Source organism: Armigeres subalbatus, chromosome 2 (genome assembly GCF_024139115.2).
Source record: "Armigeres subalbatus isolate Guangzhou_Male chromosome 2, GZ_Asu_2, whole genome shotgun sequence".
Classification (NCBI taxonomy): Eukaryota; Metazoa; Arthropoda; class Insecta; order Diptera; family Culicidae; genus Armigeres; species Armigeres subalbatus.
Window position 1 is genome coordinate 412,600,180 of NC_085140.1, and position 15,810 is coordinate 412,615,989.

At 42.1% G+C, this 15,810-nt stretch overlaps 1 protein-coding gene across 1 annotated transcript; it reads right to left on the reverse strand.

Moving 5' to 3' along the window:
• Positions 1-5,847: 5,847 nt before the first annotated feature.
• On the reverse strand, positions 5,848-9,063 carry LOC134213373 (sodium- and chloride-dependent GABA transporter 1). Its single transcript, XM_062692384.1, has 8 exons — positions 8,163-9,063; positions 7,837-8,104; positions 7,669-7,770; positions 7,427-7,610; positions 7,099-7,366; positions 6,931-7,034; positions 6,497-6,866; positions 5,848-6,435 (listed from the first exon to the last, which is right to left on the reverse strand). The coding sequence occupies exons 1-8, from the start codon at positions 8,358-8,360 to the stop codon at positions 6,208-6,210; spliced, it is 1,722 nt and encodes a 573-aa protein (XP_062548368.1). The 5' UTR covers positions 8,361-9,063; the 3' UTR covers positions 5,848-6,207.
• Positions 9,064-15,810: the final 6,747 nt, after the last annotated feature.

Sequence of the window (15,810 nt, forward strand, 5' to 3'; positions counted from 1 at the left end):
AACGAAGCCACCAACTGTCAAGCGGCTACTCGAACAACTTCACACGCGATCAAACAAAGCAGCAACTGAAGCATTGTCCTGGTGGCGAAGTCAACGTTACATCAACATGTTTGAGCGTCTGAGCGTGTTGGAGCTTCGACTATAGTTGTTTTGTTTTAATTCTAGCTTTCGGATTGGCTTTCAGTCACGGCCAATAGCGTTGACAATTTTACTTCATTGCCGACGTTTTGATCCGGGGATGGGATCTTCTTCAGGGCTTGATAGCAGTCAGTTCATTACTCACCGCTACTTTCTTATGGGGGTTTGTCGTACATATTCTGTTTCTGGCCTCATTGACAAAATAATAGATCACTTTTGGAATTTGTTTATTATAGTTTGTCACACACTATAGTGAGTGTTTTACAGCATGAGGATGGGATAGTTATCTAAAAGTGTGTAACAACAGATGGTGAGCCATTATTTTGTCAATGAGGCCAGAAACAGAATACGACAAACCCCCATAAGAAAGTAGCCTGTTCCAGAAATGGCCAACAAAAGGTTTTTCAGAAGTGACCCTTTGGAAACCAGCCAGTTCAATATTCTCGTTCTATATTAGAAACATGGTTATCAAACTTCAGCATTTTGCAAGACAAGTGGAATTATGACATCCGGATATGATTCTGGGAACATTGGCCACCCTAGGATCAGTTCCGAGGCCCTTGAAGAAACTTCCGGAAGCATCAAAACCGGCCATTTTCGATATGACACCAACTATGGCAATATGGGTATCAAGCCTCAGCATTTTGCAAGACAACCGAATTGTGACATTCAAATGTGATTCTGCATGGATTGGAATCGCTTAGCTGAGACGCAAAAAAGCAGTCAGAAGTGGCGATGTTCCCTTACGTGGATTGGGTCTGCGAACCAACGAAACAAATCGGTGGCGATACGGGGGAGCGTAAATGGAATCAGAGCGTAAAAAGAGGGAGCGTTATTTAGAATTTGAAGCGTAAAAAAAGTTTGCCATCTTTTAGGTAAGCAAAGTTTGATATTTAACTTACTTTTAGTCTTAAGATGTGTCTTTTACCTATTTCGGTATTAGGGTCGTCCACATTGTTTTCGTTACCATGGTCATCCAATTGTTGGAGTTCTGAGGCCTTAAGATGATCTTGGTACGCCAAGAAATCAAGAAGTCACAAGTGGTGCAGATCCTTGCACACTAAGACGTTCATCATCATTTTCAAGTACTTGAAGTTTTTCGAGAACCTCCTGGAGCATGGACGCCTTCATTGCATATATTCATGGTCATCCAAGAAAACCCTGGAAAAGGCCTCAAGATCTACTTGCGATCTACAATGATATTTAGGCCTGTTTCAAAATTGGCATATGACCTTTGTGATACATAGAATATAACGCCTTCATTGCATATCCTCATTGTCATTCAAGAAAACTCTGGAGAAGGCCTTAAGATCTACACGCGTATCCAGAGATCTTTCGGGTTGTTTAAAAAGTGGTACATACCCTTTATGATACGTAGAATAGAATTCGCACAATTCAAATGTTCATGGCCATCCAAGAAAACCCTGAAATAAGGAATTAGAATCTACATGCTTAACCAGAGATATATCAGCCTGTAAATTTGGTACTTGTCCTTTGTGGTTCATGAATAAAATGCGTTCATGGCATATGCTAATGGCCATCCTGGAAATTTGTGGAGTAAGACTTCTAGGCTTACACGAATAACTAAAAGGTAATCTAATTCAAATATAGTACATAATCTTTGCCCTCCTTAGCCGTGCGGTAAGACGCGCGGCTACAAAGCAAGACCATGTTGAGGGTGGCTGGGTTCGATTCCCGGTGCCGGTCTAGGCAATTTTCGGATTGGAAATTGTCTCGACTTCCCTGGGCATAAAAGTATCATCGTGTTAGCCTCATGATATACGAATGCAAAAATGGTAACTTGGCTTAGAAACTTCGCAGTTAATAACTGTGGAAGTGCTTAATGAACACTAAGCTGCGAGGCGGCTCTGTCCCAGTGTGGGGATGTTATGCCAATAAGAAGAAGAAGAAGGAGACATAATCTTTGCGATATAACCCTATAGTACAAAATCTTTGCGATATATATTGTCTTGTTCCAATTTATTCACATTTTGCATTTCCAAAAAATAAACAGCGAAATGAATGAAGTTTCTATACTACCTGGAACCCATGACAACAAGAACTACTTGGAATGCAAATATATCAAGATGAGATGCCACACGTTGTCTATTCATCAATAACTGCCTAGAGCTAATGACAACAACTTGAACTACTTGGAATGCAAACATATACCAATAGCCTTCCGTTCGGGGGTCGATCTGCAGATCATTACTGTATGGAGTTCATAGACTACCTAGTATCATGGCAAAAACAAAAGTTACTTGTTGGAATGCGTACATTCACTCAGATGAGGTTGCACAAATTGTTATTTTTTTTTCAATTATTGGCTCCATCACGGAGGTTGATCAGCAGGTCTTGACTTTGTGAAGCTCGTTGGCTACATGGAACCAATGGCAACAATAAAACTACTCATACAATAATATAGCAAGAAGCGGTTATACAACTTGCCTATTCCTCAACAACTGCCTCCATTACGGGTATTGATCTGCAGACCTTGACTTTACGGAGTTCGTAGACTACTTCGAACCCATGACAATAAAAAGCACTACATGAAATGCGAACATACACAGTATTAAATCGATTTTAGCACTCCCTGATTTTGTCAACCCCTGATTTTGTCAACCCCCGATTGTATCACGTTTTCGATCCAATTATTTATTTATTTATTTATTAATTTATTGAATCGTCTTCGATGGTATCGTACAGACTAAAATTAAACTACATTCTTAATCCTAGTTTTAAAACAATGCTTAGAAATATTAAAATCAAACATATCACACACAACGTTGAAATTTCTCAAACAGGAACTTAAAGGGCTGTTATACCCATAATTTGTCAAGTGCATGGGGACAGCGATGAGTGAAGCGTGCCGTAACCTACGACTAGGAGCGATGAGTTGGGTCTCCGAGAGAAGATCCGAGCAATCTATGTATCCTTTGAGGATGTCGTGGACCAAGACTGTGCAGGGTCATTCCACGGTAAGTGACGAAGTGCAAAACGGATGAATGATTTTTGAATACGTTCAATAAGAATGACTTGCGAAGTGTGGTAAGGATTCCAAACAGGGGCAGCATACTCAAGAATGCTATGCACGAGGGCGCAGTACAGTGACTTCAATATGTCTGTAGACTACGATGCATTACGACGAATGTATCCGAGAACTGCCCAAGCTTTAGCAGTAATTATACAAATATGCTCATTGAAACGCAGTCTAGAATCCATTACGACTCCCAAGTCTCGGATTGAAGCGACACGGTCCAATTCCATTCCATCGATGGTATAGGTGAAGGTAGTTGAAGATAGGCATCGGCAGAAAGTGATCACCTTGCACTTCTTGATGTGAACGCACATCCCATTTTGGTGCGGAGAAGTTCAATAATGTCCGTCTGCAGAAGAACGCAGTCTAGTAATGATTTGATCACTCTGAAGATTTTGCAGATGAGATTCGAAGGCATAGGTCGTTTATGAAGAAAACGAAAATTAAATGTCTTGCGGAACACCCGAAGGAATGTTGAAGGCCTCGGATCGGGAAGAGTTTGTTTCAACGTAAGCTTTTCTGGAAGTGATATAGGATAAATTCCATTCCACTGCCCAGTCTGGAAAGCCCATGTGTCGCAACTTATTGACGGCATGATGATGTGGTATGCAGTCGAACGCTTTCGAAAAGTCAAAATAAATCGAATCCACCTGATTTTGCCGTTCGATTTCACGGAACAGCATGTGCAACATCCCAACCACGACAACAACAAGAACTATTTGGAATACAAACATATACCAAGAAAGAGTAACAAAACTTATTTATTTTCCAGTAACAGCCTCCATTACTCCATTTATCCACCGACCTTGAACAAATGGAGTTCGTAGACTACCTGGAGCCCATAACAACAATAAGAACTACTTAGAATACAAACATAATATGTAATAATAATATTATACCAAGAAGCGGTCACACAACTTGTTTATTCTTCGATAACTGCCTCCATTACCGTGATTGGTCCACAGACCTTGACTCTTTGGAGTTCGTAGACTACCTGGAACCAATGACAACAACAAGAACTACTTGAAATGCAAACTTGTTTTAAGAAGAGGTCACACAACTTGTCTATTCTTAGGTAACTGCCTCCATTACGGAGATTGACCCGAAGACCTAGATGGTATGGAGTTCGTAGACTATCTACAACCCATGACAACAGGTAATACCACTTCGCATGCAAGCGTAAGTTCTGTTTCTAGAACATCCGCAATACTTAGATCATCAAAAAACACCTTCCGAAACTAATTCAAATTTGCCTCATACAAATACTTGAATCTTTTTTTTCGCTCCTGTATTTCGAATTTGGAACGTAAAAGAGGGAGCGTTATTTGGAATTTTGAGCGTAAAAAGAGGGAGCATAAAAGGAGGGAGCGTAAAAAGAGGTTTTACAGTACCGCTTCAGCTGCTACTTTGCTTGTCTCATTTAGAATGAAGGGTAAAATCGCTCTTTAATGCCTTTTCTGGCAGACTCTTCGCTGGATGGCGTCAGCATCAAGCATGGGACTATTGCTAATAACTGTTTTTTCACAATTTATTAACAATTGTATAATCTTTATGAACATGTAGCCCTTAAATTATCCTATTTTTTTTTCTAAAAGGTTAATGCGAAAAATCTGAGATCAGCGCATAAGAACCGACTTAGTGCCGCGTGACATTAATGTCCTGATATTTCGTGACATTTTTGTAAACTCGTTCTCATGCCTCATACTTTGTATTTAGAACAATGATCTGTTAGACAATGTTCTAGGATCCTTTAAGCGTTACATGCTCATCAAAAATTCCGAATTGTAACTAACTTTTGAAAATAGTTATTAGCAAATTACCAAAAACAATCTCATGACATTTGTGACATTTCCCAACACTGGATGTTGCACACATATGCGTAGGTTTCTGAACTCACATAGTTCTGCTTTTAAAATAGTTTTTAACATATTGAAACAAGTTTTTCGGGTCTTATCAGCATGGACATGAAAAGCATACTTAAAATCTTTCAGCTCAGGCGTTTATCATAAAAATGCGTTCACTGACATAAACGCTATTAACGTTCAAAGTCTGGATCACATTATCACGTGGTCGATTAAGAAATTTTGAAATAAACCCCCGGTATAGTGGAGAGTCACGTAATTCCTTCCTTAAATACATAAAAGCAGATAAAACGTTATTATTGCGTTTATTTTCCAACGTTTTGGTTTTTATTTCACCTTCTTCAAAGAAAAAAGGCTACGTTTTGTTGTGGTGTATGTGTGTATGTAAGTAGCTTTGAAATTCCGTAGAAGTTGAAACAAACAGGAAAACGTTAGAAAAAAAATAAGCTGCTTTTATTAGACTGAAAGAGATGATAATTCCATCAGCTAACAAGCACTTATTTACAATATGTTTGCTGCTCGGGCGTATGTAATCTGACGTAAGATGTCAAAGTTGCTATAATGCTTTCTTTTTAGCATCCTATAGGTATACCATAGTTTGTGTAAACCTTACCTGGTAATGTACAACCATCAATCTGCCAGTCCACCGTAACGTAAGAAGATGATCCTCTGAGTGTTTCTGATTGTAATTTATCAATCGACTATCATAATTGCGATTCATTTGGTTAAGGATATGATATTATTTTGGGAATTAAAATATTTTAACCATTTTTTATAAAGATATTTATTTTGAATAAACTACAAGTGATATATTTTGTCAAAATCGTTTATTTCAATCACAATTGTCATGTTTAATGATCAGTCCTTGGGATAGTGATGTTCTGGACGAATTTACGTTGACGGTTTCCTTCCAATCCAATACACGTGATTTAGATTACTTCATTGTACCTTAAGTGTTCATCTGAAATAAAAGGCTGCACTCATCTAGTTCGGAATTACCTTTAATTTATATCAGCTCTCTTCCTATTAGTCCACCTGGAGAGATCCAATTCCCTCGATGCCTGAAACTACACTCACTCACTTCTCAACTACCCTTACATCTCGCCTGACATTTCTAATCAGCTCATGGAAACAAATTACCTTTTCCACCCGTAATCTGGGGACCCGGCCTCAACCAGGTTCTCGCATACTTACAACACAGATCGCCGGGGTCGTGATAACCCAGCAGAACTTCCACCAAGCCAATGGATAATATCCGATCATGTCCTTGATACCATCATAGAAGCGGTTTACGCCGAACGCCCACGAGATCGAAATACACTCGAAGAACATCAGGAACAGCAAACAGAAACCACTCACCGCGTACGAGTCCAAGATTTGGAAAACGTACATTCCACCCTAGTGCGAAAATGGAAATAAATCAAACCATCTTAAAAAGTGACCCAAGTCAGTTTCTCACCTCGGTAATACATGTCAGACCAACCAAGTAACTTATGAAGCAAACGACGGCAATGAACAGCTCTTTGCGTTTGCGAAGCAGATGTGGCCACTCATCGATGACGGCAGTGATGAATCCTTCCATGGTACAGAACTGGGAATCCAAACCGATGAGTAGCAACATGAAAAAGAAGAGACATGACCATAAAGGAGCACCCGGGAGCTGCAGCACTGCCGAAGGATACGCCAAAAAGGCAAGACCTGGTCCCGAAGCGGCCACTTCTGCCACTGGACGTTGCTGCTCGTGTGCCATGAAACCGACCACCGAGAAGATAACGAATCCGGCAAACATGCTAGTACTTGAGTTAACCGTGCACACAATTAGGGCGTCTCTGTTGATTGTCAAGAAAGTGATTAGTAATGTTGAAAATAATTTGAAGATCTGTGAGCAAATACTTGTAGACGTTGTTGTTGAATTTATTGTAACTTCCCAGAGCAACAAGCGTTCCCAGGCCAAGACCATACGAGAAGAAGATTTGCGTTACAGCATCGATCCACACCTAAATATAGGATTACGGATGTTTCACCCTGGATAGACAAAGTCAGTAATAAACGTAAACAAACCTCAGACTCCGCTAGCTTGGACAAATTCGGACTAACGTAGAATTTAATACCCTCGAAGGCACCCGGCAGCGTGATGCCTCGAATCAGCAGGATGGTTAACAGGAAGTACGGGAACAGGGCAGTGAAGTACACGACCTTACCGGTCCATTTGACTCCCTTCCAGATACAGAAATAGCACAAAATCCACACCAGCAAAAGAGTTCCGGCCAGCTCCCAGCGAATGGAACCTACCTCATCGATACCACTGGAGATCATCAATGCTCGTCGCCTGTGTAAATGAGGATAGTCATATTACTTTGCCACTTACTGATCCTAATTATTGACTTACTCCCAGAATTCCTTAACCGGATCGGTCATTTCGTTGATCGAAACATTGTTAGAGTTGAGCGAACAAATTTTGTTAACTGTACTGTTGACTCCAAGTGATTCCCAACAGAGGAGATCCTTTCGGTCGTAGGGATTCACACAGTTTGGCGAATTCCAGAAGTTATCACAAGTACGCCATGGGACATCTGTGTATTATTGTCATGCTTGTAACTTTATGATAACCCACATTTTTGTTTTACTTACCTGCCCGAAGGGACATGAAGAAGTAGAATATAGCCCACGCCAGAATGACAATATAGTAAACGTTCATCCAACAGGACATTACAGCTGCCGCATATCCAATACCTGTTGGACAGAAAGGAATATGTATCTCCAATATCTGTTTTATTATGAATTACGAATCGAACACACCTTTGAAAATGGGAGCTATTTTGAACACACCCAGTCCACCGATGGTCAACATCTGCCCTAGAGCAAGTTCCATGAAGAACATGGGAATACCGGCTAGGAATAGTGTAACGAAGTACGGAATAAGGAAAGCTCCGCCACCATTTTTGTAGCAGAGGTAAGGAAAACGCCACACATTGCCCAACCCGATGGCCAACCCCACTACGGACAGGATGAAGTCCAGCTTTGACCCCCAAGACCCACGCTCCGGCAGATCATCCTTTTTCGCCACCTGTAACACATTAATGCATGAGATTTTTCTTATTCACCCAATCAAATCTCAAACAAACCTTATTCTGCGTCATTTTGGCCACCTGTTGCTCCTCACCGTCTTTGTGTGCCTTCAATAAATTAAGTTCTAATATGGTCGTGCCCTCTGGTTGATGATCCTGGCCAAGCTGCTGCTGCTGTTCTTCCACGGTCTGGTCAACAACATCCAGCGTACTATCTAGACATTCAATCGCTGTCGCGGTGGCACCTTCTGTCATATTACGCTGACCGATCCCCCGAAGTGGCTGGGATGAATCCTGTTGTGTGCAGTGCTTCCTGGTCCTACAGTGCACTTCCACCGCTGGGGAAAAGGACAGCCCTGTCGAATGGTGACGGTCGCGCTAGCTTGAGGATGAAAGGGTTATGAGCCGGGGCCTGTAGGATGAGGACAAGTGGAAGATCCTAAATAGAATCGGATACAAAGGGTGAAACATAAGACATGAATTATTAATTATGTCGAGTAATTATTTTCGTTTAAAGTTTCATTCGAGGCTGGCTGCTGCAAGTGTGAATTACATCGCGTTTGTGGTATCTGAAATGATAGAGGTGGTAGTTAATTAAAACGGGAATCCATGCTGAAGAGGGGTTCGGCCTGCAAAGAGAGTGAGATGGTTCGTTAGTTAAATTTGCTTCCCACAAATGTGACATTGCTGGATTTTGTTATCAGTAAGAAAACACTGTCGAAATTCGGTGTTGTTTGTCTTATATTTATGGGAGACACATGTTCATTAGTTCTGCTAATGAAAATCCGAGATTATTTACGTGACGAATGAAACGCGATGAATGTAGAGAACATTTCGATAATTGGTGTTCTTGGAGTGCGGTACTTGAATGTCTGCGAACGGCAGGAAAATAATTGATGTACTGCTCTAACAAAACAGTTATATTGAGATAAATAAAAAGTAACAACGCGCCGGTTGGGCGAAACGAGGCTCCGCATTTTTTTCGGTTCTAGCCCGTACCTATATTGGTGTAACAATGAAAGAAGCATACGTACAAAAAAGTTTGTTTTCCATTTTTATATGGCTCGAAAATAGCCCTGAATAGCCGAAAAAGCATAATATAGTGCTAATGGTTTCTTATGAAGCTAGTGTCGAACGAATCGCTGGGTAAACGAACCGACAAGGCAGTCGGAGTCTTCGACGCGAAGTTCTTTCGTTCGTCGCCATCGTAATAATACCAGAGGACATATTTGGGTCCTAAAGTGCATTGGTCAAGAATACATGAACCGATGTTATTGAAATTCTGGTAATTTTCTAAATCAGTAAAAATAATAGTTTTGTGATTAAGACATATTAAGGCATGGCAACATTTCAGAACGAATGAACCATCAGCCCAAAACATCAGGCCCATATATTATAATGGCAAAACATACTTTTGCATATAAACGATAAAGACGGATCCATAAAAAACTGGAAAACGATCCATAAATAACATCTGAATGTTCCTTAAAATGCTACCATAAATCCATAAAATAGTTAATGAGATTCCATAAAGAATAATTTTTCGATCCATAATTAAGCTAAAAATTAGCAATTTATTGGGAAATATGTTCCATTAACATGGTCAAGAGCAACAATACAATTCTTGCTGTCTTCCCATGAACGTATGACAAATAATCCATAAAAACTATATTTTGATCCGCAAAACCTCAAATTTGCGCATTTTTTTTATCGTGGCGATGATCCATAATTTCAGTAATATGATCCATAATTTTAATCATATGATCCATAATTCTGGCCATTTGATCCATAACTTTGTTCAAATGATCCATAGTTTTGGTGATATTATCCATAAATTTTGATAAATGATCCATAGATTTTATAAAATGTGTGGATCAATTAATATAGTTTCATTGGCCTTCTTTCCAAGCATTATGGATCACATTATCAAAATTATGGATCATAGCATAGCATAGCATAGCATATGTGATTGTACAAATCGTGGGTGGCTATACAATGCTCAATTGAGCAATCTACTGTATATTGTCGCAAATTGGTACTTGGGATTAGTACCTTTTCCTATACAGTAGCAGTTGTATACCTGGCCACGTCCTTACAATCACGGAAGGAAGGGGAGGAATGTTAGTTCAACATCTACTAGTGAAGATGCAGGGAACCCATACTACCTTCATAGATGTCTCGGGAAGGAAAATTTGTGTTAGTGGGAAAGGTGAATAATAGGGAGCTCTATTCGACAATATAGAGCGTTTGTCAATAACAGTATATGCTGTAAAAATAATAAAATATATTCATCAATTTACTTACGAACCGTCCTAAGGAAAAACAAAACAAAACACAAAATACATTATCAAAATTATGGATCATATGACCAAAATTATGAATCATATGGCTGAAATTATGGATCATCATAAGGATATAAATTGCGCAAATTTGAAATTTTATGGATCAATATATAGTTTTTATGGATCATTTTTCAAAGTTTTATGGATCATAAAAATATTCTTTATGGAATCTCTCGAACTATTTTATGGATTTATGGTAGCGTTTTATGGAACATTCAGATGTTATTTATGGATCGTTTTTCATTTTTGTATGGATCGTTTTTCCACATTGAACGGTGCAAAGTAAGGGCTGCCTATTATTATCTGTCGACGGTTGTGTCAAGTGTTGCTAGTGCGTTTGTTATCATATTACACCACTTTATTATGTAAGTCAAACTAGACCGAAAATCAAATTAAACAATGTTCCTTTCGACTTCTGAGTCGGAAAAAAAACTTGCGCGTTCAGCTTCATCGTTCCCTGATCGAATATTGATGCTTCATTTTAGGACCCAATTCTACGTCAATAGTTAGTGACATTACTGACAATCGCATGTGAAAATTTGTGTTCCAGAAAATTCGTGGAGGGAACCCGCTTCATTGAGCTGCTTTGCATTCAGCTCGACAGACATTGCAGACAAAGTGTCAAACTCATTAATGCAGAGGTTCCCAAACTGTGGGTCGCGACCCCCAGGGGTGTCGTGGGCTGTTCAGTGGTGGGTCGCGAAAGACAAATCTTAATTCATAATTTTGTTACTATTTTGACCTGACGAGGTCAACGGCCTTTTTTTGTTATACGATATTTGGGCAAGTAGAAAGAAGTCTTATACAATCCAAATATAAGCCCCGAACCCAATCCAAAACCAATCCTAATCCAATTCGAATCCGATCTAAATCAAATCCAAATCTATTTAAAATCCAATCCAAATCTAATTCAAATCCAATCCAAATCTAATTCAAATCCAATCCTCATCAAATCGAAATCCAATTCAATTTCAATTTGAATAAATTTCAAATCCAATCCAAATTCAATTCAAATTCTATTCAAATCCAATCTACATCCAATCCAAAAAAATGGCGGATTTTTGACAAATACTATGATGGGATATAAAGCAATTTATTATAATTTGTCCAATCTAACGCGAACTCATTTTTATCCAATTTCACAAAATCAATGGATTTGGTACCTGGTGCTGGTGGGTCGCAAGCAATATGGGATTCTGCTAGGTGGGTCGCATATCCAAAAGTTTGGGAACCTCTGCATTAATGACTTGGCTTGGAAGCCTCCTTTCAAGAGGCTCGGAAGCTTCCTTTCAAGAGGCTCGGAAGCCTCCTTTCAAGAGGCTCGGAAGCCTCCTTTCAAGAGGCTCGGAAGCCTCCTTTTAAGAGGCTCGGAAGCCTCCTTTCAGGAGGCTCGGAAGCCTCCTTTCAAGAGGCTCAGGCCTCCTTCAAGAGGCTCAGAAGCCTCCTTTCAAGAGGCTCAGAAGCCTCCTTTCAAGAGGCTCAGAAGCCTCCTTTCAAGAGGCTCAGGCCTCCTTTCAAGAGGCTCAGAGCCTCCTTTCAAGAGGCTCAGAAGCCTCCTTTCAAGAGGCCTCAAGCCTCCTTTCAAGAGAGGCTCAGAAGCCTCCTTTCAAGAGGCCTCAGAGCCTCCTTTCAAGAGGCTCAGAGCCTCCTTTCAAGAGGCCTCAGCCTCCTTTCAAGAGGCTCAGAAGCCTCCTTTCAAGAGGCTCAGAAGCCTCCTTTCAAGAGGCTCAGAGCCTCCTTTCAAGAGGCCTGGAAGCCTCCTTTCAAGAGGCTCAGAAGCCTCCTTTCAAGAGCTCAGAAGCCTCCTTTCAAGAGGCTCAGAAGCCTCCTTTCAAGAGGCTCAGAAGCCTCCTTTCAAGAGGCTCAAGCCTCCTTTCAAGAGGCTCAGAAGCCTCCTTTCAAGAGGCTCAGAAGCCTCCTTTCAAGAGGCTCAGAAGCCTCCTTCAAGAGGCTCAGAAGCCTCCTTTCAAGAGGCCTCAAGCCTCCTTTCAAGAGGCTCAAGCCTCCTTTCAAGAGGCTCAGAAGCCTCCTTTCAAGAGGCTCAGAAGCCTCCTTTCAAGAGGCTCAGAGCCTCCTTTCAAGAGGCCTGGAAGCCTCCTTTCAAGAGGCTCAGCCTCCTTTCAAGAGGCTCAGAAGCCTCCTTTCAAGAGGCTCAGAGCCTCCTTTCAAGAGAGCTCAGAGCCTCCTTTCAAGAGCACAGAAGCCTCCCTTTCAAGAGGCTCAGAAGCATCCTTTCAAGAGGCTCAGAGCCTCCTTTCAAGAGGCTTGGAAGCCTCCTTTCAAGAGGCTTGGAAGCCTCCTTTCAAGAGGCTCAGAGCCTCCTTTCAAGAGGCTCAGAAGCCTCCTTTCAAGAGGCTCAGAAGCCTCCTTTCAAGAGGCTCAGAGCCTCCTTTCAAGAGGCTCAGAGCCTCCTTTCAAGAGGCCTGGAAGCCTCCTTTCAAGAGGCTCAGGAAGCCTCCTTTCAAGAGGCTCAGAAGCCTCCTTTCAAAGAGGCTCAGAAGCCTCCTTTCAAGAGGCTCAGCCTCCTTTCAAGAGGCTCAGGAAGCCTCCTTTCAAGAGGCTCAGAGCCTCCTTTCAAGAGGCTCAAGCCTCCTTTCAAGAGGCTCAGAAGCCTCCTTTCAAGAGGCCTGGAAGCCTCCTTTCAAGAGGCTCAGAAGCCTCCTTTCAAGAGGCTCAGAAGCCTCCTTTCAAGAGGCTCAGAAGCCTCCTTTCAAGAGGCTCAGAGCCTCCTTTCAAGAGGCTCAGAAGCCTCCTTTCAAGAGGCCTCAAGCCTCCTTTCAAGAGGCTCAGAAGCCTCCTTTCAAGAGGCTCAAGCCTCCTTTCAAGAGGCCTCAAGCCTCCTTTCAAGAGGCTCAGAGCCTCCTTTCAAGAGGCTCAGAAGCCTCCTTTCAAGAGGCCTCAAGCCTCCTTTCAAGAGGCTCTGGAAGCCTCCTTTCAAGAGGCTCAGAGCCTCCTTTCAAGAGGCCTCAAGCCTCCTTTCAAGAGGCCTCAGGCCTCCTTTCAAGAGGCTCAGAAGCCTCCTTTCAAGAGGCTCAGGCCTCCTTTCAAGAGGCTCAGAAGCCTCCTTTCAAGAGGCCTGGAAGCCTACTTTCAAGAGGCTCAGAAGCCTCCTTTCAAGAGGCTCAGAAGCCTCCTTTCAAGAGGCTCAGAGCCTCCTTTCAAGAGGCCTGGAAGCCTCCTTTCAAGAGGCTCAGAGCCTCCTTTCAAGAGGCTGGAAGCCTCCTTTCAAGAGGCCTCAGAGCCTCCTTTCAAGAGGCTCAGGCCTCCTTTCAAGAGGCTCAGAAGCCTCCTTTCAAGAGGCCTCAGAGCCTCCTTTCAAGAGGATCAGAAGCCTGCTTTCAAGAGGCTCAGGAAGCCTCCTTTCAAGAGGCTCAGAAGCCTCCTTTCAAGAGGCTCAGGCCTCCTTTCAAGAGGCTCAGGAAGCCTCCTTTCAAGAGGCTCAGAAGCCTCCTTTCAAGAGGCTCAGAAGCCTCCTTTCAAGAGGCTCAAAGCCTCCTTTCAAGAGGCCTGGAAGCCTCCTTTCAAGAGGCTCAGAGCCTCCTTTCAAGAGGCCTGGAAGCCTCCTTTCAAGAGGCTCAGAGCCTCCTTTCAAGAGGCTCAGAAGCCTCCTTTCAAGAGGCTCAGAGCCTCCTTTCAAGAGGCCTCCAGCCTCCTTTCAAGAGGCCTGGAAGCCTCCTTTCAAGAGGCTCAGAAGCCTCCTTTCAAGAGGCTCAGAGCCTCCTTTCAAGAGGCCTCAAGCCTCCTTTCAAGAGGCTCAGAAGCCTCCATTCAAGAGGCTCAAGCCTCCTTTCAAGAGGCTCAGAGCCTCCTTTCAAGAGGCTCAAGCCCCTTTCAAGAGGCTCGAAGCCCCCTTTCAAGAGGCTCAGAAGCCTCCTTTCAAGAGGCTCAAGCCTCCTTTCAAGAGGCTCAGGCCTCCTTTCAAGAGGCTCGGAAGCCTCCTTTCAAGAGGCTCGGAAGCCTCCTTTCAAGAGGCTCGGAAGCCTCCTTTCAAGAGGCTCGGAAGCCTCCTTCCAAAAGGCTCTCTTTAAGAGGTTTGGGAGCCTTCCTGCAAGTGACTTGGAAGTCTCCTTTAAAGATGCTCAGAGGCGTCCTTTTAAGGGGCTCGAAAACCTCCTTCCAGGAAGCTTTATTTTATTTTTTTCCGCTGTAGTATTTTGCAACATTATCGCAATTTTACTGCAATCGAAGGATGTTTCCGTAGGATCCACCCCTTGCGCTTTTTAGATTGCAAGAGAGTTATATTTGATGGCACAAGATTGTTTTTTTTTCGAATAGTTGCAACACAGTGAAATGTTTAGTAATGAAACAAGTTGTGCTGCTTGGTTGGTTACCTTACTGATCATATGAGCATTCCAGTTAAGTTTGGTTTTAGAATCACTTTTAGGTATTGATTTTTTTTCACTCATTGAATTCTTATCCAGCAGGCCTCAATGTTTATGCATTTTTAATCATATGTAAACCATAGCTTGGACGAGTATTTGTATGCCTCTGAGTCAAGCATCCATAACATCCGAAAATGTTCATTATTGAACCTTCAACCATTGAACAATTGTTCTCGCGTATCTCACCAATAAACTACCCAAATTGCCCTTTGTAGAGTTAATTATTTACAGCCAATTTTCTTATTCTCTGCTGTGCTAGTCATGACGAGCAAGATAAGATTTTTAACTTTTGCAATCTGACTCCAATGCAACAAGTGCATCAGAAAATCAGTTGATCTAGCATACAACTTTTACAACGACTCCAGCAACAAGATGATGTACATAATCAAAAGTTATTCCTCTTCAAGTTCTATCACCCCAATGATAATCTTGAAAGTACTCTAGGACCACTCCTGTGCAACCGTTCGTCAATCCATCAAAAGGTTGGTCACAGATTAAAATCCAGCTCACCCTACTTTGCGTTCCCAACCCGAACGCTTAGGGCAAGCAAAACTATCTCCCCTTTACCGCAAAAACTCAAACCCGTGCCCATACCGCATCCCTCGGATAAAGTTGTACATATTTAGCTTTGTGCTCATTTTGACAAGTTATCACCAAGAATTAAAACGGTAATACTTCAGAACTGTCCACGGGAGCGTCCCTACCTTGCTCCCTTGTAGTGCATATTTTTTCATCATTTCTAAAACCCCTTCGGGTTCTCTGCGCTGCTCATTTGCACCAGGTTTCCTTACCGCTTTCACCCACCAATTTTCAGCTCATTTTCCCGAGCAATAATAATCATCTGCTGCCCCACCAGGGTGAGTGCCGAGCCGATAGTCCCACTGCGCTCAGAATCCCATCGGAATGGTAGACAAAGTGGATCGGAGACAGTAGTGGCGGAACAGGAAAATCTGAAAAACAAAGCAGCATTTAAAATAGCCC

Bases quoted from the DNA above. Each gene is read 5' to 3' on its own strand.
- LOC134213373 (XM_062692384.1), bottom strand. From the start codon at position 8,360: ATGACAGAAGGTGCCACCGCGACAGCGATTGAATGTCTAGATAGTACG. The intron at 7,367-7,426 runs GTAAGTCAATAA...TCATTTACACAG, and splicing joins CCGGTTAAGGAATTCTGGGA to GCGACGAGCATTGATGATCT. The intron at 7,035-7,098 runs GTTTGTTTACGT...TCCTATATTTAG, and splicing joins CCAAGCTAGCGGAGTCTGAG to GTGTGGATCGATGCTGTAAC.